Source organism: Oncorhynchus mykiss, chromosome 12, assembly GCF_057628025.1.
Source record: "Oncorhynchus mykiss isolate SJ-2025 chromosome 12, ASM5762802v1, whole genome shotgun sequence".
NCBI classification, from domain to species: domain Eukaryota; kingdom Metazoa; phylum Chordata; class Actinopteri; order Salmoniformes; family Salmonidae; genus Oncorhynchus; species Oncorhynchus mykiss.
The window spans coordinates 87,156,290-87,183,338 of record NC_143033.1 but is presented as its reverse complement, the minus strand read 5'-3'; the positions used below and the strand labels follow the sequence as shown (position 1 = coordinate 87,183,338).

The following is a 27,049-nucleotide window of genomic DNA, read 5'->3' as shown; positions in this document are numbered from 1 at the left end:
AGGACCATTTGTTATGTAGCTGGGACTCTTAATATTACGATTCTTGTAATTTGAATTTCGTGCGCTGCAATTTCAGCGGATGTTGTCAAGGTGACACGCTAGCGTCCCAATGATCCGTAAGAAGTTTTAAGTGCTATTCAAAAACATTTGACCCAGCCTAGTTGAGGCAGTTAAAATCCATGCTCTAATTTTGCTATTGATTTGGGTCTAATTTCATCTATGAATCCTTATCCTGAGCAAATATGAAGGACTGCGTGGTCACTGTAATTGATGGTTTTCACAAACCACTCAAGACTTCAGATCACCTTCCAATTACTTTTAAGGGCCCAAATAACTGTGATGACAGAGTGAGGACCACCTGTGCTGGAGAGAGAGAGACGGCTGTACAGGAGGCAGGCAAGCAGACTTGTCTCAGCCTGCCCACAGGTACGTCAATGACTGACCCTTCACCTCTGACCCTGCCTATGCTGCTGGACGCAGTGTCTCTAGCACAGCATGGCCACAGAACATGGACTCTGTTCAGACCTGAGCTCCTCTTTTGAAAGCTCAATAATGCGTGCAGGAGGAATGCTCACACACAGATTGAGACATCCATCTGTATGCTTGAGAGACATACTGACACAGTAGAAAAATGCTCTCTCTGTGAAACATCAATCATCCCACTTAGACGTATTTTTGATCTGGGGGACAGTATTACCTGGTCACACACACACACGGTCACACACATACGTATTTAAGTCAAAGCCAAAGTGAAAGCCTTCATTATGAATTGATCCTGGTTTTAGGCTCTGATTAACAGTCATTCATAATGCCATACCACCGTGTTAATAACAGTCATTCGTAATGCCATACCACCGTGTTAATAACAGTCATTCATAATGCCATACCACCGTGTTAATAACAGTCATTCATAATGCCATACCACCGTGTTAATAACAGTCATTCGTAATGCCATACCACCGTGTTAATAACAGTCATTCATAATGCCATGCCACCGTGTTAATAACAGTCATTCGTAATGCCATACCACCGTGTTAATAACAGTCATTCATAATGCCATACCACCGTGTTAATAACAGTCATTCATAATGCCATACCACCGTGTTAATAACAGTCATTCGTAATGCCATACCACCGTGTTAATAACAGTCATTCATAATGCCATACCACCGTGTTAATAACAGTCATTCATAATGCCATACCACCGTGTTAATAACAGTCATTCGTAATGCCATACCACCGTGTTAATAACAGTCATTCATAATGCCATACCACCGTGTTAATAACAGTCATTCGTAATGCCATACCACCGTGTTAATAACAGTCATTCATAATGCCATACCACCGTGTTAATAACAGTCATTCGTAATGCCATACCACCGTGTTAATAACAGTCATTCATAATGCCATACCACCGTGTTAATAACAGTCATTCATAATGCCATACCACCGTGTTAATAACAGTCATTCATAATGCCATACCACCGTGTTAATAACAGTCATTCATAATGCCATACCACCGTGTTAATAACAGTCATTCGTAATGCCATACCACCGTGTTAATAACAGTCATTCATAATGCCATACCACCGTGTTAATAACAGTCATTCGTAATGCCATACCACCGTGTTAATAACAGTCATTCATAATGCCATACCACCGTGTTAATAACAGTCATTCATAATGCCATACCACCGTGTTAATAACAGTCATTCATAATGCCATACCACCGTGTTAATAACAGTCATTCATAATGCCATACCACCGTGTTAATAACAGTCATTCATAATGCCATACCACCGTGTTAATAACAGTCATTCATAATGCCATACCACCGTGTTAATAACAGTCATTCGTAATGCCATACCACCGTGTTAATAACAGTCATTCATAATGCCATACCACCGTGTTAATAACAGTCATTCGTAATGCCATACCACCGTGTTAATAACAGTCATTCGTAATGCCATACCACCGTGTTAATAACAGTCATTCATAATGCCATACCACCGTGTTAATAACAGTCATTCATAATGCCATACCACCGTGTTAATAACAGTCATTCATAATGCCATACCACCGTGTTAATAACAGTCATTCGTAATGCCATACCACCGTGTTAATAACAGTCATTCATAATGCCATACCACCGTGTTAATAACAGTCATTCATAATGCCATACCACCGTGTTAATAACAGTCATTCATAATGCCATACCACCGTGTTAATAACAGTCATTCATAATGCCATACCACCGTGTTAATAACAGTCATTCATAATGCCATACCACCGTGTTAATAACAGTCATTCATAATGCCATACCACCGTGTTAATAACAGTCATTCATAATGCCATACCACCGTGTTAATAACAGTCATTCGTAATGCCATACCACAGTGTTAACATGTTTACTTCACTGCAGTAAAGAAGGGACCACACTGAGCAAAGTGGATTCCCTCCTAACTTATAAGGCCATTAGAATGGAATGCCTTGGGGGAATTCCAGAGTGACTGTAATAAATGAGTCCCTTGACGGGGCAGATAACGAGGGTCAACAGCCTGAGGAATCTGCTGCTGACATTTAGGGAAATTTGGTTGGAATCCCTGAGACACGACATACTGTTGGAGAGGAGACAGAGACAAGGCATACTGTTGGAGAGGAGACAGAGACAACTAGAGACACGACATACTGTTGGAGAGGAGACAGAGACAACTAGAGACACGACATACTGTTGGAGAGGAGACAGAGACAACTAGAGACACGACATACTGTTGGAGAGGAGACAGAGACAACTAGAGACACGACATACTGTTGGAGAGAAGACAGAGACACGGCATACTGTTGGAGAGGAGACAGAGACAACTAGAGACAAGGCATACTGTTAATTCACAATATAGCTGAAGATAGTGACGCCAATCATTATCTATCAAGAAATAACCAAAAGTACATTTTTATTTGTATTTATTTAATTGAACCTTCATTTAACTAGGCAAGTCATTCAAGAATAAATTATTATTTACAATGACGGCCTACTAAAAGGCAAAATACCTCCTGCAGGGACGGGGGCTGGGTTTTTTAAATAAATAAAAATAAATAACATATGAATATAGGACAAACATTACGACAAGAGAGACAACACAACACTACATAAAGACAGACATAAGAAAACAACATAGCAAGGCAGCAACACATGACAACAGCATGGTAGCAACACAACATGGTAGCAGCACAAAACACGGTACAAACATTATTGGGCACAGACAACAGCACAAAGGGCAAGAAGGTAGAGACAACAATACATCACACAAAGCAGCCACAACTGTCAGTAAGAGTGTCCATGATTGAGTCTTTGAATGAAGAGATCGGGATAAAACTGTCCAGTTTGAGTGTTTGTTGCAGCTCATTCTAGCTGCAGCGAACTGAAAAGAGGAGCGACCCAGGGATGTGTGTGCTTTGAGGACCTTTAACAGAATGTGACTGGCAGAACGGGTGTTGTATGTGGAGGATGAGGGCTGCAGTAGATATCTCAGATAGGGAGGAGTGAGGCCTAAGAGGGTTTTATAAATAAGCATCAACCAGTGGGTTTTGCGACGGGTATACAGAGATGACCAGTTTACAGAGGAGTAGAGAGTGCAGTGATGTGTCCTATAAGGAGCATTGGTGGCAAATCTGATGGCCGAATGGTAAAGAACATCTAGCCGCTCGAGAGCACCCTTACCTGCCGATCTATAAATTATGTCTCTGTAATCTAGAATGGGTAAGATGGTCATCTGAATCAGGGTTAGTTTGGCAGCTGGGGTGAAAGAGGAGCAATTACAATAGAGGAAACCAAGTCTATATTTAACTTTAGCCTGCAGATTTGATATGTGCTGAGAGAAGGACAGTGTATCATCTAGCCATACTCCCAAGTACTTGCATGAGGTGACTACCTCAAACTCTAAACCCTCAGAGGTAGTAATCACACCTGTGGGAAGAGTGGCATTCTTCTTACCAAACCACATTACCTTTGTTTTGGAGGTGTTCAGAACAAGTTTAAGGGTAGAGAAAGCTTGTTGGGACACTAAGAAAGCGTTGTTGTAGAGCATTTAACACAAAATACGGGGAGGGGCCAGCTGAGTATAAGATAAGATCTGCATATACAGTGGGGCAAAAAAGTATTTAGTCAGCCACCAATTGTGAAAGTTCTCCCACTTAAAAAGATGAGAGATGCCTGTAATTTTCATCGTAGGTACACTTCAACTATGAAAGACAAAATGAGGAAAAAAAATCCAGAAAATCACATTGTAGGATTTTTTATTAATTTATTTGCCAATTATGGTGGAAAATAAGTATTTGGTCACCTACAAACAAGCAAGATTTCTGGCTCTCACAGACCTGTAACTTCTTCTTTAAGAGGCTCCTCTGTCCTCCACTCGTTACCTGTATTAATGGCACCTGTTTGAACTTGTTATCAGTATAAAAGACAACTGTCCACAACCTCAAACAGTCACACTCCAAACTCCACTATGGCCAAGACCAAAGAGCTGTCAAAGGACACCAGAAACAAAATTGTAGACCTGCACCAGGCTGGGAAGACTGAATCTGCAATAGGTAAGCAGCTTGGTTTGAAGAAATCAACTGTGGGAGCAATTATTAGGAAATGGAAGACATACAAGACCACTGATAATTTCCCTCGATCTGGGGCTCCACGCAAGATCTCACCCCGTGGGGTCAAAATGATCACAAGGTGAGCAAAAGTCCCAGAACCACACGGGGGGACCTAGTGAATGACCTGCAGAGAGCTGGGACCAAAGTAACAAAGCCTACCATCAGCAAGGGCATTGAAGATGAAACGTGGCTGGGTCTTTCAGATTGACAATGATCCCAAACACACCACCCGGGCAATGAAGGAGTGGCTTCGTAGGAAGCATTTCAAGGTCCTGGAGTGGCCTAGCCAGTCTCCAGATCTCAACCCCATAGAAAATCTTTGGAGGGAGTTGAAAGTCCGTGTTGCCCAGCAACAGCCCCAAAACATCACTGCTCTAGAGGAGATCTGCATGGAGGAATGGGCCAAAATACCAGCAAGAGTGTGTGAAAACCTTGTGAAGACTTACAGAAAACGTTTGACCTCTGTCATTGCCAACAAAGGGTATATAACAAAGTATTGAGATAAACTTTTGTTATTGACCAAATACTTATTTTCCACCACAATTTGCAAATAAATTCATTAAAAATCCTACAATGTGATTTTCTGGATTTTTTTGGATTACAGTCCTCTCTCATCTTTTTAAGTGGGAGAACTTGCACAATTGGTGGCTGACTAAATACTTTTTTGCCCCACTGTATATGGATGAGAGAGCTTCCTACTAACTACTTCCTACTATATTAACAAGGCTGATGCCAGAAGAGGATGATGCCAGAGATGATGGTGGTGAATAGAAGAAGATGATGATACCAGAGATGATGGTGGTGAATGGGGGAAGATGATGATACCAGAGATGATGGTGGTGAATGGGGGAAGATGATGATACCAGAGATGATGGTGGTGAATGGGGGAAGATGATGATACCAGAGATAATGGTGGTGAATAGAGGAAGATGATGATACCAGAGATGATGGTGGTGAATGGGGGAAGATGATGATACCAGAGATGATGGTGGTGAATAGAGGAATATGATGATACCAGAGATGATGGTGGTGAATAGAGGAATATGATGATACCAGAGATGATGGTGGTGAATAGAGGAATATGATGATACCAGAGATGATGGTGGTGAATGGGGGAAGATGATGATACCAGAGATGATGGTGGTGAATAGAGGAAGATGATGATACCAGAGATGATGGTGGTGAATGGAGGAAGATGATGATACCAGAGATGATGGTGGTGAATAGAGGAAGATGATGATACCAGAGATGATGGTGGTGAATAGAGGAATATGATGATACCAGAGATGATGGTGGTGAATGGGAGAAGATGATGATACCAGAGATGATGGTGGTGAATAGAGGAAGATGATGATACTAGAGATGATGGTGGTGAATAGAGGAAGATGATGATACCAGAGATGATGGTGGTGAATAGAGGAATATGATGATTCCAGAGATGATGGTGGTGAATAGAGGAAGATGATGATACCAGAGATGATGGTGGTGAATAGAGGAAGATGATGATACCAGAGATGATGGTGGTGAATAGAGGAAGATGATAATACCAGAGATGATGGTGGTGAATGGGGGAAGATGATGATACCAGAGATGATGGTGGTGAATAGAGGAATATGATGATACCAGAGATGATGGTGGTGAATGGGGGAAGATGATGATACCAGAGATGATGGTGGTGAATAGAGGAAGATGATGATACCAGAGATGATGGTGGTGAATAGAGGAATATGATGATACCAGAGATGATGGTGGTGAATAGAGGAACATGATGATACCAGAGATGATGGTGGTGAATGGGGGAAGATGATGATACCAGAGATGATGGTGGTGAATAGAGGAATATGATGATACCAGAGATGATGGTGGTGAATAGAGGAATATGATGATACCAGAGATGATGGTGGTGAATAGAGGAAGATGATGATACCAGAGATGATGGTGGTGAATGGGGGAAGATGATGATACCAGAGATGATGGTGGTGAATAGAGGAATATGATGATACCAGAGATGATGGTGGTGAATAGAGGAATATGATGATACCAGAGATGATGGTGGTGAATGGGGGAAGATGATGATACCAGAGATGATGGTGGTGAATGGGGGAAGATGATGATACCAGAGATGATGGTGGTGAATAGAGGAAGATGATGATACCAGAGATGATGGTGGTGAATAGAGGAAGATGATGATACCAGAGATGATGGTGGTGAATAGAGGAATATGATGATACCAGAGATGATGGTGGTGAATGGGGGAAGATGATGATACCAGAGATGATGGTGGTGAATAGAGGAAGATGATGATACCAGAGATGATGGTGGTGAATAGAGGAAGATGATGATACTAGAGATGATGGTGGTGAATAGAGGAAGATGATGATACCAGAGATGATGGTGGTGAATAGAGGAATATGATGATACCAGAGATGATGGTGGTGAATAGAGGAATATGATGATACCAGAGATGATGGTGGTGAATGGGGGAAGATGATGATACCAGAGATGATGGTGGTGAATAGAGGAAGATGATGATACCAGAGATGATGGTGGTGAATAGAGGAATATGATGATACCAGAGATGATGGTGGTGAATAGAGGAACATGATGATACCAGAGATGATGGTGGTGAATGGGGGAAGATGATGATACCAGAGATGATGGTGGTGAATGGGGGAAGATGATGATACCAGAGATGATGGTGGTGAATAGAGGAAGATGATGATACCAGAGATGATGGTGGTGAATAGAGGAAGATGATGATACCAGAGATGATGGTGGTGAATAGAGGAATATGATGATACCAGAGATGATGGTGGTGAATAGAGGAATATGATGATACCAGAGATGATGGTGGTGAATGGGGGAAGATGATGATACCAGAGATGATGGTGGTGAATAGAGGAAGATGATGATACCAGAGATGATGGTGGTGAATGGAGGAAGATGATGATACCAGAGATGATGGTGGTGAATAGAGGAAGATGATGATACCAGAGATGATGGTGGTGAATAGAGGAATATGATGATACCAGAGATGATGGTGGTGAATGGGGGAAGATGATGATACCAGAGATGATGGTGGTGAATAGAGGAAGATGATGATACTAGAGATGATGGTGGTGAATAGAGGAAGATGATGATACCAGAAATGATGGTGGTGAATAGAGGAATATGATGATTCCAGAGATGATGGTGGTGAATAGAGGAAGATGATGATACCAGAGATGATGGTGGTGAATAGAGGAAGATGATGATACCAGAGATGATGGTGGTGAATGGGGGAAGATGATGATACCAGAGATGATGGTGGTGAATAGAGGAATATGATGATACCAGAGATGATGGTGGTGAATAGAGGAATATGATGATTCCAGAGATGATGGTGGTGAATGGGGGAAGATGATGATACCAGAGATGATGGTGGTGAATAGAGGAATATGATGATACCAGAGATGATGGTGGTGAATTAATTTTTTTTCTCATTTTTGTCTGTCATAGTTGAAGTGTACCTATGATGAAAATTACAGTCCTCTCTCATCTTTTTAAGTGGGAGAACTTGCACAATTGGTGGCTGACTAAATACTTTTTTGCCCCACTGTATATGGATGAGAGAGCTTCCTACTAACTACTTCCTACTATATTAACAAGGCTGATGCCAGAAGAGGATGATGCCAGAGATGATGGTGGTGAATAGAAGAAGATGATGATACCAGAGATGATGGTGGTGAATGGGGGAAGATGATGATACCAGAGATGATGGTGGTGAATGGGGGAAGATGATGATACCAGAGATGATGGTGGTGAATGGGGGAAGATGATGATACCAGAGATGATGGTGGTGAATAGAGGAAGATGATGATACCAGAGATGATGGTGGTGAATGGGGGAAGATGATGATACCAGAGATGATGGTGGTGAATTGTGGAAGATGATGACAAGCATGCCATGCTGCCGTTTGTCTTGAGATACTTTAAAAATACACTTTCTAAATTGCTCACTCATGTTCTTTCAAGCATGCAACCCGGTGATTGAGTCAATCCTAGTGTTGCAATGCAACCGGCTGTCAGGGATAAGGAAAGTCAACACCAGCGCACATGTTCTCATTAGGCTGAGCTACGAAAAACTGAAAAAGTATATTTCCTTCCCATCTTCTGACTCTGGGCAAGTCAGTCTCTGTCTGGCACTTACCAGACACTTCCTAAACACTTGATGAGTGTCAAGCATGCTACCTAGCAGAGGAGGCAATAGCATACCTGCAGGCAAGGAGGAATAACAGGCTGCACGGTGAGAGTGAACCTGTCTGTCAGTGTGTCTGTCTGGGAAGAAACAGGCAGCTCGTAACCGCCAACGGTGCTCTGGCAGACCTGTCTGTCTGCCTGGACGGGTTCCTCCTTATAGTCCTGTTTGTGTCATGTTAACGACTTCAAAACAAACCACTTTTCCCTGCTTTCACATAGTGCCAGCACCAGAGAGGCTGATCGACTCCCCCCCCACCCCATTTCATTTCAGGGGTGTAGTTAGGCACACAATTGTCTTTCACTCATGTTAGTTGAGGAGTAACCAATGATAACTACCACAGAGTAGCAACCCAATAGTCCCTCTGTGTTTGTGAGTGATTGTCAGATTGCCTCATGTTCCACATTATGGCTTAACAATGCTAACCCTATCAGCATTCAAACTGTATCCGGGCCATTATCCAATGCTTTATTGAATTATATAATAGCCTCCTAACTTGGCAGAATAACTTTGTTGCACACATTAGCGATATTGTTGCCAAGTACCTCAACTCGTCCATGGAGTTGAGTGCAGACTAGAGTTCCTTAATAACCTCTGACTCACGATATGCGGATACTTTTTTTAAAATAATGTAATTCTTAAACCATTATCATGTACCTATGTTTGTCCTCTGTTGTTGCTTGCCTTTCTTTGTTTGCTGAAATCCATTTTTTAAATTTAAATTAAACGTTAATCAAATACAACCACTGACTGTTTCCTCATTGGTGGTGCTATAAGATGACAACTCAGCCGCGAATGCCAATTGAATCTCAACAAGGAAAACATCGGTGGTTGTATTTGATTAACGTTTTATTAAAAACATTATGGATTTCAAGCAAAGAAATGCACGCAACAAAAGGACAAACATAGGTGGGCCTACAAGGTAAGTATCGAGGCATAGCGACTAGAAGGAGTTGGAGGTTCAATTCAAAAGCTCTAGAATATGCTCAACTCAGTGGAGTTTAGATACTTGGCGAGGGATAATGCTGTAGTGAAGTGAAGCAAGGCAAACAATGAACAAATGTAATTTTGGCATTAGAACACAAGCAGGGAAGGGGTAGCAACGTGTTTTATTCTAATGTTCTTTTCTTGGGAACCCCATGGATGGTTGTCATGGGAACTCAAGAATTCCCGGGACAACTCTCCTGCCAGCTTTTCTTCAGTGCTTAGCTTAGAGTACAGACAGACTCCTTTTTGCCCTTTTGGTTAAGTGCTGAATTGGCTTTTGAAAGGACTTATTCTTGTATTGTGACCTGTTGAACTGCTAGACCTGTTGCACTTTGCCGTTGGTTCTTCTCCTTAACTAATTGTGCGAATAAATGTAACGTTAATGCGTTTAATTAAAACACTTGGACAACATGTGAGAGTGAGCCGTCCTAGATTTATGTGCAATAATTTCCCATCCTGTGGCATGCATACTATTAATTATATTCATGTTAATGATATTGACCTCTGCATATTTCCTCGGAAATAATATGGAAATACTGAGACAGGCTAATAATTAAATTAATGCAAAACAGACAAGCATGTCATGTTGCTACGTTGAGATTCAGTCAAATAAAAAGGGTGAAATAATATGCAAATGGTGTTCACCATAATTCTTACCTACAAACAGACAGAAAACATCCAAGCCGACCAGCATCTTTCTCTTGGTACAGAGTGAACTGTCTGCAGGTTCTGCAAGGATGTGATTCTTCCCAGCGCCGTTTTCCTTCATCGCCTCCCCGGCTCCCCCGTTGTCGGCTAAACGCTGCTGAAGCTCAGCGTCCCGAGGAAGAGTACTGGTGTGTGTCGAGTTGAACTTTTGCATGTTGTCTCGTGTTTAAAATACAACGTTGATGTTGTCTTGTTGCTGTTTACTGACAGTAACGTTAAGTATCCCACAGGTGAACATTCAGTCCGTCCAACGTTGAAAAATACAAATTAATGATGGCTGACTAACTTTAGCTAGCTAGCTGTTATTGAAAACCATGTCCAACAACCACAAGTTAAACTTGACAGGAATCAAACCGTTAGCAACAAGCTTATCTGTGAAATGTAAGACAAATTCGACGACAGCGTAAAGAAGAGTAAAGATAAACTGAACGAGAAGTGTTCTTGCTAGTCTAAGCAAAGCTGGCAGTTCACTGAGGTGTTGCGAGCTAAAGCGCTCACTGTCCCACTGTATCGTGTTCTGTTCAAAGTCTTCAACTACTGTAGCTGACTAGCCACGTTACATCATACGTTACCCTAAAACCAACTAAATCAATATTTTAAAAGAATAACTTGCAAAACACGCATTGCTCAATTCGTCTGTCAACTTTCAAACTTGCCCATATACCATTCATTCAACTATTCCAAATGCCCTCTCCATGTGGACTATTTTCTGTTGAGTCCTCCTGTTCCCTCGCATTTTGTCCCTCCCCAAAACTAGGCAGACCCCCAGGAGTTTGTTTTGCAAAATGTTTATATCTCCTTTGCTCCAGTCGCACCCACTGACAACCCACACCCACTTGTTAGTTAAATACAGTAGTTAACCAAATAGCTACCCGGACTATCTGCATTGACCATTTTTGCACTAACTGACTCAACTCATACACTGCTGCTACTGTTTACTATCTGTCACTTTATGTACAGTACATATCTACCTCAATTACCTCGCACAAGTACCCTGCACATCGACACAGGATTGGTATCCCTTGTATATTGCCAAATTATCGTTACTCATTGCGTATCTATTATGTGTTTTACTTTTCTATTATTTCTCTATTTTCTTTCTCTCGGCATTGTAGGAAGGGCCTGTAAGTAATCATTTCACTGTTAGTGCACACCTGTTGTTTACGAAGCATGTGAAGAATAAAATTGGATTATCTTGATTTTTTGTTTTACACTGATAGCTTTGTATTTTTATTTGTTAACATCTATCTATGTTAAGCTAGAATCAATACTATATTTGAGAGAGAATTAAGAGTATAGAGAAATAAATAAATGTTTATTTAATTGCATTAATTTTTATTTCAGTGTGCTTTGATGACTGTGGTATGTGTATTAAATTAGGTTAGTAATCCAATCGAATTGTATTTGGCACATGCTTCTTAGACAGCAGGTATAGACTAACAGTGAAATGCTTACTTAAGGGTCCTTTTCCAACAATGCGGAGTTAAAGATAAAATAGAAAGTGACAAGAGGAATAAATACACAGCGAATAACAAATAACATGGCTAAATATATGGAGTAGAACATAACATGGCTATATATAGGGAGTAGAACATAATGTGGCTAAATATATGGAGTAGAACATAACATGGCTATATATAGGGAGTAGAACATAATGTGGCTAAATATATGGAGTAGAACATAACGTGGCTATATATAGGGAGTAGAACATAACGTGGCTAAATATATGGAGTAGAACATAACATGGCTATATATAAAGGGAGTAGAACATAACGTGGCTATATATAGGGAGTAGAACATAACATGGCTATATATAGGGAGTAGAACATAACGTGGCTATGTATAGGGAGTAGAACAGAACATAGCTATATATAGGGAGTACCAGTATGAGTCTACTGTATGTGTAGGGGTACGAGATAATTGAGGTAGCTACTGTATGTACTGTACATAAAGGTAGGGGTAAAGTGACTAAGCAACAGGCTAGATTAGACAGTAGCAGCAGCATGTGTGCTCGTGCGTGTGTGTATGGTGTCAGTATGCGTGTGTGCATGTTATGTGGGTGTGGATGTATGCAGTTTGTGTTGTGGTGTCAGTGTAAGTATGTGTGAGTAGATTTGTGTGTAATGAGAGATTCCATTATGTTTCCCAGGCCTACTTAAATTAGAAAAATTAAAAACGAGAGAAAATATTGCCCTTTGCCTTACACTTCAAATGTCATCGTTTCTCCAACAATATCTAATCCTTCCTTTGATCAAATAAATGGATGTATCTCTAGCATCAGTTACTTTCCTGGTCAGTGAAGGCCTAATGGGAGACCATGCAGTAGACCCTATGCCTACCCACCTATTTAATGGACATCTCCAACCCTGAATGTCTCTGCTAAAATAGTTTGTATAGGTATAACACAGTTATTAGCATATATCTTATGACTGTCTTGTAGATGAGAATTCCTTCAAATGTATACCTTCTGATCAGTCTCAGATTTTTCCTTACGCAGTATGGAATAGCAGGTACAAGAGGTAGGAGAGTGCCACCACCTGGTGAGAGGTACAGAAATGGTCACCTCTTTCTTTTCAGAACTATATATTAAGGTTTATTAGAGACAGACTACACAAGGCAAAATAACTGCAAATTCGTGCAATAGTTGTACATGATTGGTCTACAATTGCTTGCACAGGAAACATCAAACAAGGCAGCTATGTTCATGAATCAAACACATTTATTCACACGCAGGCCAATATGTTTCTCAAGTCCCTCACCAGCGTGCAAGGTCACTTCTTCTCACGTAACATTCTCAGCAATGCTACAGTCAGCCGTGGCTAGGAGCCTGATGGCATGCAAGGGTACTTCCTCTCACGTAACATTCTCAGCTATACTACAGTATTGTGAGAGAAGAAGAGATGATCGAACAAAATTGAGAAAATAAAAGAAAAGAAAATAAGGAACTAACAGCAAATTATTTAGGCTGTCAGGTCTGTGTCATTACCTCCTTGTCTTATTGAATAGAGCTTCAAACTCTCAACCATTGATCTGAGGACGTGAAGAAAATGTTTTAAGTTAGACAGGACCAATAGGCAAAAAATTGACCAGCACATCTGGCATTTGCCCAAAGATGGTCAATCCGCCCCTGCAGGTCTACCTTTACTTAGCTTTTTCTGTTCAAATGTCAGACTCAAAGGTTATGGGATGAGTCTGGACCCCAGCAAGTGAACTAGATAGAAAGTTATAAATTCACTCGTCTTCAATAGAAGAGCCTAAAGCAGTTAGCAGTAATGTTGATAGCCACTAGATGGCTGTATAAAGTAATTTACTGTGTGATAGGTGGGCCAGGAGAGATGAGAAGCCTGCAGCACAGTGGAGGCTGGTGTGAGGAGCTATAGGAGGACGGGCTCATTCGAATGGCTGGAATGGAATACATGGAACAGAGTCAAATTTGTGGTTTCCATATGTTAGATGTGTTTGATACCATTCCATCATTCCCTTCCAGACATTACAATGAGCCTGTCCTCCTACATCTCCTCCCACCAGCCTCCACTTCTTTAGCAGTGATTAAAGTTAAGCTCGCTAACCAGGCTTACATGTCTGAGAACAAAACTTAGACTATAGCCTACACAATGTGTGGGGGAATTAGTTTCCCCCCCTGAAAAGTTTTCTAATTGCATCCAGTGACACTCCCTAGTGATAACCACTATACATACACCTTACACCTATCTATTGTAGGCTACTTAGTACAGCCAGGGTTAGGGAGTAACTTATTACATGTAATCTGATTACAAAAAAAAATGCATCAGTTACATTAGCAGTAAAAATATTGTGATCAGATTACAGATACTTTTGAAGAACTAGAGATGATTGCTACTTGGATCATCTTTAAAATCATAAAATATGTTTGCAAAAACATACAGTACATGTCAAATGTTGACACACCTACTCATTCAATGTTTTTTTTATTTAATGTTTTACTATTTTCTACATTGTAGAATAATAGTGAAGACATCAAAACTATGAAATAACACATATGGAATCATGTAGTAACCAAAAAAAGTGTTAAACAAATCCAAATATATTTCATATTTGAGATTCTTTAAAGTAGCCACCCTTTGCCTTGACAGCTTTGCACAATCTTGGCATTCTCTCAACCAGCTTCATGAGGTAGTCACCTGGAATGCATTTCAATTAACAGGTGTTCATTGTTAAAAGTTCATTTGTGGAATTAATTGTATTCATAATGCGTTTGAGCCAATCAGTTGTGTTATGACAAGGTAGGGGTGGTATACAGAAGATACAGTGAGGAGAACAAGTATTTGATACACTGCCGATTTTGCAGGTTTTCCTACTTACAAAGCATGTACAGGTCTGTAATTTTTTATCATAGGTACACTTCAACTGTGAGAGACGGAATCTAAAACAAAAATCCAGAAAATCACATTGTATGATTTTTAAGTAATTAATTTGCATTTTATTGCATGACATAAGTGATGGTGTGGGAGTGCTTTGCTGGTGACACTGTCAGTGATTTATTTAGAATTCAAGGCACACTTAACCAGCATGGCTACCACAAAATTCTGCAGCGATATGCCATCCCATCTGGTTTGCGCTTAGTAGGACTATTATTTGTTTTTCAACAGGACAATGACCCAACACACCAGGCTGTGTAAGGGCTATTTGACCAAGAAAGAGAGTGATGGAGTGCTGCATCAGATGACCTGGCCTCCATAATCACCGGACCTCAACCCAATTGAGATGGTTTGGGATGAGTCGGACCGCAGAGTGAAGGAAAAGCAGCCAACAAATGCTCAGCATATGTGGGAACTCCTTCAAGACTGTTGGAAAACTATTCCAGGTGAAGCTGGTTGAGAGAATTCCAAGAGTGTGCAAACTGTCATCAAGGCAAAGGGTATTTTATAACACATTTTTGGTTCCTACATGATTACATATGTGTTATTTCATAGTTTTGATGTATTCACTATTATTCTACAATGTAAAGAAAAAACATTGAAGGAGTCAATGTCAAAACTTTTGACTGGTATTGTGTTCTCAGTGATATTTAATTCAGCATTGACAAAAAGTACAAGTTTAAATTTGTTCCAACTGAGCGAGTCTGACCACAAGCATTTCGCTACACTCGCATTAACATCTGCTAACCATGTGTATGTGACAAATACAATTTGATTTGATTTGATACCACTTTGATGACAGACCTTTTTAACTTCTTCTATTGCCTCTAAAGTGAAAGTAATCCAAAAATAACTGAAACTAATCAGATTACGTTACTGAGTTTGGGTAATCCAAAAGTTACATGTCTGATTACAATTTGTGACAGGTAACTGTAATGGATTACATTTAGAAAGGAATCTACCCAACCCCGAGTACAGCACACCTCAGATGACACTGATCAACTGTCAGTCTACCCCACTAAGAGGGTCAGTGCTAATCCAGTATCCTTGGAATGTCCCTACCATAAACCCGAAACCTAACCCCTAGCCTAAACGTAACCATAACCCTTACCCATTTAAAATGTAACTTCAATCCTAACCAGATTGCACGGACCAATAAAAGGTACTCTGGCCTTGTACAGGAAACCATGTACTACCAAAGGTCACGTTTGAGCTCAGCGCCAACTGACATCGATAATGTGTCTTTTACTCAGGACTCTCTGCCCCACCTCCCAAAGGGCCTGCTCACCTTGGCAACATAATAAACTATGGCCACGGCACGTAGAGGAGTCATAAAAAGAAGGGAACGAGGGAAAATTAACACGACATGCCGCACTCCAGAATAACTATTCATTAACCTTTTTATGCGAGTAAAGTACATGTCAGATAAAGAAATGAGACGCCTGATGGAAACAGGACATTCTTCTGTAAACTTTCCAAAATGTTGGCAAAACAATATGCTAGACAAGGTGGAATCTTTGTGTGCCGGTAAAAATACATTCTGAGATAAATGCCATTGGAAACGCTTTTATGCGCAAATATTGATTTAATAACCATCACATCAAAGTACATTTGGAGTCACGCGATGACATGTTGGGTAGTCCTCCCAGTACACTCTTCGGGAAAGCATGACGTTTATTAGGCTACAGATTCAAAAAATTATGAACTTCACGGGGTGGTGAAATAGAAAAGTGATGAGCTTGATGCTCCAGTCCAATAAATATCCTGTTTCTTTTTCTGGTGACATGATAATCGATGCCTGGCTGCCATTTGACAATAATTTCACTCTTTTGCCCATAACAATAATAATAATCTCATCGTGGTCTATATGTGCGCTCTTCGCTCTAGCCAACAGCACGTGCCAATACCAGAGTGGCACACTCGCTATATAACGCAATTTTCTATGTGAGAAAACCAACGGTAGAGTTGAAAATGCGTACATGGGAATTTAACCACAACAGGTATTTATATGTGCAATACCTCAGCACACAGAGACATCCGCAGCAAGAGCATTTCATGTGCATATTGTTATGCAGTTTTAGAATATTTGCATGAAAATCTGTCACCAATACCATGGAAACCTAGCTAGTGATACATTTTATTTATAATTCATAACGTTCGAAGCGTCCATGCCAGCAATCTGTTGCTGTGTAGTACATCAACCATGAATACAGAACTAAGGTACGATTATGTAACCAATGTTAGTGTGGAAGAGGTGAAAAATTGTGGTCTATCCAAGAATAGTAAAGCCCCCTTTACTGGCTCAAATAGCTGACCAATCAGCCTGTTTGACCGGATACGATGCTATTTTACTGTAAACAAACTGACAGACTTTCAACATGCCTATAAGGAAGGCATTCAACAAGCACATCACTTACACAGATGGCTCCTGTTTGGCTCAGAGAAATTGATAATAAAAATATTGTAGGAGCTATTTTGTTAGATTTCACTGCGGCTTTTGACAGTCTGCTGCTGGAAAAACTTGTATTATCGCTTTACTCCCCCTGCTATATTGTGGATAAAGAGTTACCTGTCTAACAGAAGACAGAGTTTTTTTTTTATGGAAGCCTCTCCAACATAATACAGGTAAAATCAGGAATTCCCCTGGGCAGCTGTCTAGGCCCCTTACTTTTTTCAATCTTTACCTATGACAGGCTTTGATTAAAGCCAGTGTATCTATGTATGTGGATGACTCACACTATACACGTCAGCTACTACAGCGAGTGAAATCACTGCAACACTTAAAGAGATGCAGTTAGTTTCAGAATGGGCAGCAAGGAATAAGTTAGTCCTAAATATTTCAAAAACTAAAAGCATTATATTTGGGACAAATAATTCACTAAATCTCGTAATAAAGAATGTGGAAATTGAACAACATTGGTGACCAAACTTCTTCAGTAACCCTGGATTGTAAACTGTCATGGTCAAAACAACAGTAGCTAAGATGGGGAGAAGTCTGTCAATAATAAAGTGCTGCTCTGCATTCACTATCAACAAGGCAGGTTCTAGTTTTGTCACACCTGGACTACAGTTCAGTCATGTAGTCCGGTGCTACAAAGAGGGACCTCGGAAAATTACAATTGGCTCAGAACAGGGCATTACATGTACACGGAGCGCTAACATTAATAATATGCATTTAAATCTCTCATGGCTCAAAGTGGAGAACAGATTGACTTTATCACTACTTGTTGACATGCTGAATGCACCTAGGTGTCTGTTTAAACTACTTACACACAGCTCGGACATCCATGCATACCCCACAAGTTTCGTCCCAATCCCCTAGTCAAGAACAAACTATGGGAGGCGCATAGTACTACATCAAATCAAATTTATTTATATAGCCCTTCGTACACCAGCTGATATCTCAAAGTGCTGTACAGAAACCCAGCCTAAAACCCCAAACAGCAAGCAATGCAGGTGTAGAAGCACGGTGGCTAGGAAAAACTCCCTAGAAAGGCCAAAACCTAGGAAGAAACCTAGAGAGGAACCAGGCTATGTGGGGTGGCCAGTCCTCTTCAGGCTGTGCCGGGTGGAGATTATAACAGAACATGGCCAAGATGTTCAAATATTCATAAATGACCAGCTTGGTCGAATAATAATAAGGCAGAACAGTTGAAACTGGAGCAGCAGCACGGTCAGGTGGACTGGGGACAGCAAGGAGTCATCATGTCAGGTAGTCCTGGGGCATGGTCCTAGGGCTCAGGTCAGTTGAAACAGGAGCAGCAGCACGGCCAGGTGGACTGGGGACAACAAGGAGTCATCATGTCAGGTAGTCCTGGGGCATGGTCCTAGGGCTCAGGTCCTCCGAGAGAGAGAAAGAAAGAGAGAAGGAGAGAATTAGAGAACGCACACTTAGATTCACACAGGACACCGAATAGGACAGGAGAAGTACTCCAGATATAACAAACTGACCCTAGCCCCCCGACACAAACTACTGCAGCATAAATACTGGAGGCTGAGACAGGAGGGGTCAGGAGACACTGTGGCCACATCCGAGGACACCCCCGGACAGGGCCAAACAGGAAGGATATAACCCCACCCACTTTGCCAAAGCACAGCCCCCACACCACTAGAGGGATATCTTCAACCACCAATTACCATCCTGAGACAAGGCTGAGTATAGCCCACAAAGACCTCCGCCACGGCACAACCCAGGGGGGGGGGGGGGTGACAGGCAGGATGACCACATCAGTGAATCAACCCACTCAGGTGACGCACCCCCTCCAGGGACGGCAAGAGAGAGCCCCAGTAAGCCAGTGACTCAGCCCATGTAATAGGGTTAGAAGCAGAGAATCCCAGTGGAAAGAGGGGAACCGGCCAGGCAGAGACAGCAATGGCGGTTCGTTGCTCCAGAGCCTTTCCGTTCACCTTCCCAATCCTGGGCCAGACTACACTCAATCATAGCCATGACTAAAGTACATGGAACTCTATTCCACATCAGGTAACTGATGCAAGCAGTAGAATAAGTTTACAACAAAAAAAGATAAAATCCCCTTATGGAACAGCGGGGACTGAAGACACGCATGCACAATACACACACACGTACATTGTAATATTGTTGTATGGTGGTTTTATACATTTTGTATTGTAGATATGTAGTGGTGTAATAATGTTATATGATGTACTGCTTTATCTTTTGTTTTATGTGTGACTTAGGTACCTTAATGTGTTTGGACCCCAGGAAGAGAAGCTGCTCCCTTGGCAGCAGTTTATGGGGATCCCTAATAAATAACAATACAAAGAGAAAGTGTTTGAACAGGAATTTGAAGTGATAGAACAAGATGCACCTGCAATACTTGGGAGATCAGCTTGTCTGCAAATTGGCTTAATACAGAGGATATTCAAGCTTGAACAATGGACAGAGACTGACATTTTGAGTGAATATGAAGATTCATTCACAGGACTTGGATGTGTTCCAGGAGTTCATCACATACAAATAGACCCAGACGTCTCACCAGTGGTTCATTCACCCAGAAAGGTACCTGTAGCACTAAAATAAAAACTTGAAAAGGAACTGAACCGCATGGAAAAGATGTTGTCGCCAGGCAAACTGAGCCTTCTGAAAGAACAAACAGCTTGGTTACAATTGTGAAGCCAAACAAAATATGGGTATGCATGGACCAACAGGATCTTAAAGCCATCAAGAGAGAACATTATCTTTTATGTACCATTGAAGAGGAAGTTGCTGAAATGCCCAACACTAAGATATTTTCAGTGGTTGATGCAAACCAAGGATTCTGGAAAATCCAACTGGATGAAGAGAGCTCCTGACTACACATCAATACGCCGTTTGGGAGGTATTCATTCACAAGACTGCTCTTCTGAATCGCATCCCTCCAGAGGTGCCTCGCGCAGAATTCGGAAGGTCTGAAAGGTGTCATAAACATCATGGATGACTTGTCTTGGGTGATGACACAGAGCAGCACCACCGAGACTGAGATAGCTACTAGACAGACTGAGATAGCTACTAGACAGACTGAGATAGCTACTAGACAGACTGAGATAGCTACTAGACAGACTGAGATAGCTACTAGACAGACTGAGATAGCTACTAGACAGACTGAGATAGCTACTAGACAGACTGAGAAGCATCAACTTGAAATTGAATACGGCCAAGTGCAAAATCAGAATGACAGAAATTCTCTACATTGACATGTGTTAAGCAAAGAAGACTTGAAACCAGCCTCCAAAAAGGTCAGATCAACACAAGAAAGGTCAGGGCCAGAGGACAAAGCAGCGCTTCAGAGGTTCATGGGAATGTTGCAGTATATTGCAAGGTTCATCCCAAATCTGTCAGATGTCAATGCACCACTGAGACAACTGCTGGAAGGAGACATTCAGTGGGACTGGGAGTCTGCACAGGAACAGAGCTTCAAAAGCATGAAAACACTTCATCCCAAATCTGTCAGATGTCAACGCACCACTGAGACAACTGCTGGAAGGAGACATTCAGTGGGACTGGGAGTCTGCACAGGAACAGAGCTTCAAAAGCATGAAAACACTTCATCCCAAATCTGTCAGATGTCAACGCACCACTGAGACAACTGCTGGAAGGAGACATTCAGTGGGACTGGGAGTCTGCACAGGAACCGAGCTTCAAAAGCATGAAAACACTTCATCCCAAATCTGTCAGATGTCAACGCACCACTGAGACAACTGCTGGAAGGAGACATTCAGTGGGACTGGGAGTCTGCACAGGAACCGAGCTTCAAAAGCATGAAAACACTTCATCCCAAATCTGTCAGATGTCAACGCACCACTGAGACAACTGCTGGAAGGAGACATTCAGTGGGACTGGGAGTCTGCACAGGAACAGAGCTTCAAAAGCATGAAAACACTTCATCCCAAATCTGTCAGATGTCAACGCACCACTGAGACAACTGCTGGAAGGAGACATTCAGTGGGACTGGGAGTCTGCACAGGAACCAAGCTTCAAAAGCATGAAAACACTTCATCCCAAATCTGTCAGATGTCAACGCACCACTGAGACAACTGCTGGAAGGAGACATTCAGTGGGACTGGGAGTCTGCACAGGAACAGAGCTTCAAAAGCATGAAAACACTTCATCCCAAATCTGTCAGATGTCAACGCACCACTGAGACAACTGCTGGAAGGAGACATTCAGTGGGACTGGGAGTCTGCACAGGAACCGAGCTTCAAAAGCATGAAAGCACTTCATCCCAAATCTGTCAGATGTCAACGCACCACTGAGACAACTGCTGGAAGGAGACATTCAGTGGGACTGGGAGTCTGCACAGGAACAGAGCTTCAAAAGCATGAAAACACTTCATCCCAAATCTGTCAGATGTCAACGCACCACTGAGACAACTGCTGGAAGGAGACATTCAGTGGGACTGGGAGTCTGCACAGGAACAGAGCTTCAAAAGCATGAAAGCACTTCATCCCAAATCTGTCAGATGTCAACGCACCACTGAGACAACTGCTGGAAGGAGACATTCAGTGGGACTGGGAGTCTGCACAGGAACAGAGCTTCAAAAGCATGAAAACACTTCATCCCAAATCTGTCAGATGTCAACGCACCACTGAGACAACTGCTGGAAGGAGACATTCAGTGGGACTGGGAGTCTGCACAGGAACAGAGCTTCAAAAGCATGAAAACACTTCTAATCTAATCTGTCACATGCACCGAATACAAAAAGGTACCTTACAGTGAAATGCTTACTCACAAGCCCTTGACCAACAATGCAGTTAAGAATAATGTGTTCATTAAAACATAGAAAAGTAAAAAAAATATAAAATGAAAGTTAAATTAATAATTAAAGAGCAGCAGTAAAATAACAGTAGCGAGGCTATATACAGAGGGTACCAGTACACAGTCAATGTGCGGGGGCACCGGTTAGTCGAGGTAATATGTACATGTAGGTAGAGTTAAAGTGACTATGAATATATAATAAACAGAGTAGCAGCAGCGTAAATGAGGGGGGTGGCAATGCAAATAGCCATTTGATTAGCTTGTCAGCAATGCGCCCGTGTTAAAGTACTACGATGTAAAAAATAAAAAAATACGGACTCTCTTTGGATGATCAAGCTCAGAAGGCTTTGGGAGCTGTGATCCTGCAAGATGGTCAGCCAATCGCTTACGGGTCAAGATCCGTCACAGACTGTCAAAAGAGATACGCTCAAATTGAAAAAGAGCTAACGCCGATAGTGTATGGCTGCAAGAAGTTTTGTCAATACCTGTATGGAAACCAGATCCAGGTGGAGTCAGACCACAAACCCTTGGAAACAATCTTCAAGAAGTCGCTCCAGAAAGTACCAGCCAGACTGCAGAGAATGCTGATGAGACTACAGAGATACAGTCTACATGTGACAGACAAACCAGGAAAGGAGATACACGTGAATGATGCACTGAGCCGAGCATACCTGAAGGATTAGAGAGATAAATCGTTTGATGGTGAGCTGGATGTAAACTACATCGATCAAAAACCTCCTGTTTCAGAGGAGAAACTGCAGCAATTCAAAACAGCAACAGCAGAAGATGGAGAGTTAAAACTGGTCACAGAAACAGCTAAAAAAGGATGGCCAGACACGAGAGGGAAAGTTGAAAAGAAAATACAGCACCACTGCACCTTCAGAGAGGACTTGAAATACTCGGACTGCTGTTCAAAAGTTCAAACTTGTCCCTCAGAAAATTAGAAGAAATCTGAAAACTCCATGACGCACACATGGGAAGTTCTGTTCTGGCCAGGCATGGCTAAATAGATGGAAGATGTAACAAAATGTGCAGTCTGCAACAAACACAAAAACAACAACCAAACAGCCGCTCATGTCCCATCCAATATAAGAGAGAGCTTGGGCCAAAGTTAGAGTAGACCTCTTCCATTACAATGACACAGAATTCCTACTGTGTGTGGATTACTACAAAATACCCAGAAATCTCCAAGTTCAGTGGGACAGCAAGTAAACACAATTACAGCACTAAAGTCGATCTTTGCAAGGCATGGGGTGATCAATGTTTTGTGCCCCAACAATGGAAGACCGCTTGTGAGTCAAGAGTTTTCTACCAGCTAAGAGTTCAAACATGTCACGTCGAGCCCTAGATTTCCACAGTCAAATGGCCAAGTTGAGAGAGTAGTTCAGACTTAAGAACCTGTTATAAAAAGCAATTTTTTGTACCTTTATTTAACTAGACAAGTCTGTTAAGAACAAAATTTTATTTACAATGATGGCTTGGGAACATTGGGTAAATCTGCCTTGTTCACGGGGGAAATGACAGATTTTTACCTTGTTGCAAGATCGAATCCCTGAGCTGACCTTTCGGTTACTGGGCCAACGCTCTAACCACTAGGCTACCTACCACCCCACATACAGTGCATTTGGAAAATGTTCAGACCCCTTGACATTTTGTTACGTTACAGCCTTATTATAAATTATTTTTCTTCTCAATCTACACACCCATAATGACAAATTGAAAACATGTTTTTAGAAATTCTTGCAAATGTACAAAAAAACTAAAACAGATACCTTATTTACATAACAAATTCAGACCCTTTGTTATGAGACGCGAAATTGAGCTCAGGTGCATCCTGTTTCCATTGATCATCCTTGAGATGTTTCTATAACTGGATTGGAGTCCACCTGTGGGAAATTCAATTGATTGGACATGATTTGGAAATGGCACACACCTGCCTATATATGGTCTCAAGGTTGACAGTGCATGTCAGAGCAAAAACCAAGCCATGGGGTTGAAGGAATTTTCCTTGGAACTCAGAGACAGGATTGTGTCGAGGCACAGGTCTGGGGAAGGGTACCAAAACATTTCTGCAGCATTGAAGGTCCTCAAGAACACAGAGGCCTCCATTCTTAAATGGAAGAAGTTTGGAACCACCAAGACTCTTCCTAGACCTGGCCGTCTGGCCAGACTGAGCAATCGGGGGAGGAGGGCCTTGGTCAGGGAGGTGACAAAGAACCTGATGGTCACTCTGAATGAGCTCCAGAGTTCCTCTTTGGAGATGGGTGAACCTTCCAGAAGGACAATCATCTCTGCAGCACTCCACCAATCAGGCCTTTATGGTAGAGTGGCCAGACGGAAGCCACTCCTCAGTAAAAGACACATGACAGCCCACTTGGAGTTTGCCAAAAGGAAACTAAAAGACTCAGATCATGAGAAACAAGATTCTCTGGTCTGATGAAACCAAAATGGAACTCTTTGGCCTGAATGCCAAGTGTCACGTCTGATGGAAACCTGCCACCATCTCTACGGTGAAGCATGGGGGTGGCAGCATCATGCTGTGGGGATGTTTTTCAGCAGCAGGGACTGGGAGACTAGTCAAGGTCGAGGAAAAGATGAACGGAGCAATGTAGAGAGAGATCCTTGATGAAAACCTGCTCCGGAGCGCTCAGGACCTCAAACTGGGGTGAAGGTTCACCTTCCAAATGGACAAATACACTAAGCACACAGCCAAGACAACGCATGAGTGGCTTCGGGAAAAGTCTCTGAATGTACTTGAGTGGCCCAGCCAGAGCCTGTACTTGAACCCGATCAAACGTCTCTGGAGAGACCTGAAAATAGCTGTGCAGCGACACTCCCAATCCAACCTGACAGAGCTTGAGAGGATTTGCAGAAAAGAATGGGAGAAACTCCCAAAATACAGGTGTGCCAAGCTTGTAGCTTCATACCCAAGAAGGCTCAAGGCTGTAATCACTGCCAAAGGTGCTTCAACAAAGTACTGAGTAAATGGTCTGAATACTTAAGTAAATGTGATTTCAGTTGTTTTCATTTAATTTCCAAAAATATTGGATTTTTTTTGTTGTTGTCATTATGGGTTATTGTGTTTAGATTGATGAGGAAAAACTGTTGAATCAATTTTAGAATAAGGCTGTTACATAGTGAATACTTAGCTCTCATTGAGTAAAGAAACACCCCTGGATGGAGTAGGTCTCTCACCTGCACACCTACTGATGGGAAGGAGGCTGCAGACAAAGATTTTAAAGTCAGAGAGATTGTTAAATCCAGGACTCTATCAGCATATCAGGAACAGGCTCACAAGCAGACAGAGACAAAACACTACCTTGACCAAAGCACATGTAAGCTTTTGGTCATGAAGGAAGGAGAACGCGTCAGGAACAGACAAGACAACAAATGGCAACCAACGATTTTAATTGGGAAAACATGACCAGCCAAGGTCATACATAGTACAAACACAAAATGAGAGAATCTACTGAAGGAACCCAGAGACACCTGTTAAAAACACATGAAACAACACGCCCAGAGAGACACTCAGAAACCATAATGGACTTACTTACCTTATCCAGTGGAAAGAGAACCTGAAACAAGAGTCAGCCTGGAAGAAAACTACTGATCTGTGTGTTCTCCAACACCAACAACACCAAAACAAACAATGTAAAGCAACAATGTAAACACTGACACACCAGTGAATTCAACTCGTTATGGAAGACCTATCAGAATGCCAATTCTGTCAGTGTTTGTAGTTCAAACAGAGACAAAAACAAAAAACAAAATAGAAGAAAAAATTTAACATTGACAAGACATTAATAATAACAATGTCATGACTATTGTGATGTCTATATTAGGGAAAAAAAGCCATGCTTGTTTGCATATTGTTTGCAATGTGAAACACTGAGTTAAAAGAACATTGTTGAGAAACAAATGATCCAAAGAAAGGGAGAAGTCATGTATATACTTACCCGTAGTGCCTGAGGGCTGCTCTGTTACTATTTACTACATGTCATCATCTGTACTTTGCACTTCACCAATTACGTCAGATAAACATGGTTATTGTACCCGCATTCCTGTGCTAGTATATTACAAAGCCTATTGCTCATATGCCACAAGAAAGGAAAGATCAGTTATTTCCTTTACAACCTAAACAACGTTAGAAATGGAGAGTAGTATCCAACTTTCACTTAGGGAAGTGTTTTTGTTCCATAATGTCGATCTAATCATCATATGTGTAAGTGTTGTTTTGGCCTTTGTCATCACTAACCAGGTCAGTGTACTCAAATACCAAGATTGACACCTTAACCCTGTTGTGTGGTCCGGAAACATTTCCCAGGTCAGCCACAAGTAACCAAAGTGAAACCATAAGAGGTGCACAGCACAGCCTGGCATGCAGCTGAGACTGGGAGATTTTAGAGATGCAAACATTTGAAACACAACCTTGTGACATGTTATCATATTAATGTACTGAAGAGTGGGGTTTGAATATGTTGACTTGACCAGTATTTTACTACAGTACTTCTGCACAGAAAGAGAAAGAGGATAGAAAAAGAAAGCGAATTACACTGACACATCAGAAAAGTGAATGCACTCACATTGAACAGTGCCAAAACACTCAAAATCTACCGGTTCGATTTGGCTTATTGTAGTAGCTGACAAATCACATTGTAAAATCTATTTAGGGGAAAGATGTGAATGACTCATTTTCACTTAAAGGTCAATGTTTATCACGCCCTCGTTTTCTCATTGGTTGTGAGTGGTGTTCCTCTTTCTCTATGAGAGTAGTGTGAATAGTAGGAGGGCCATTACCCTACGTGAAGAGTTATCTTTGTTT

General features: G+C 41.6%; 1 protein-coding gene across 2 annotated transcripts in view; it reads right to left on the bottom strand.

Moving 5' to 3' along the window:
* ppap2d (phosphatidic acid phosphatase type 2D) overlaps positions 1–11,525 on the bottom strand; it is a 34,395-nt gene extending 22,870 nt beyond the window's left edge. Inside the window, exon 1 of one of the 2 annotated variants that reach the window (XR_016485380.1) lies at positions 10,528–11,517. Coding sequence is in view for 1 of the 2 variants with exons in the window: in XM_021625643.3 (XP_021481318.3) it covers positions 10,528–10,732 (205 nt within the window). In the remaining variant the exon portion in view is untranslated. Of the gene's footprint in view, positions 1–10,527 lie in introns of both variants that reach the window. The other variant, XM_021625643.3, reaches the window with a different exon arrangement.
* Positions 11,526–27,049: the final 15,524 nt, after the last annotated feature.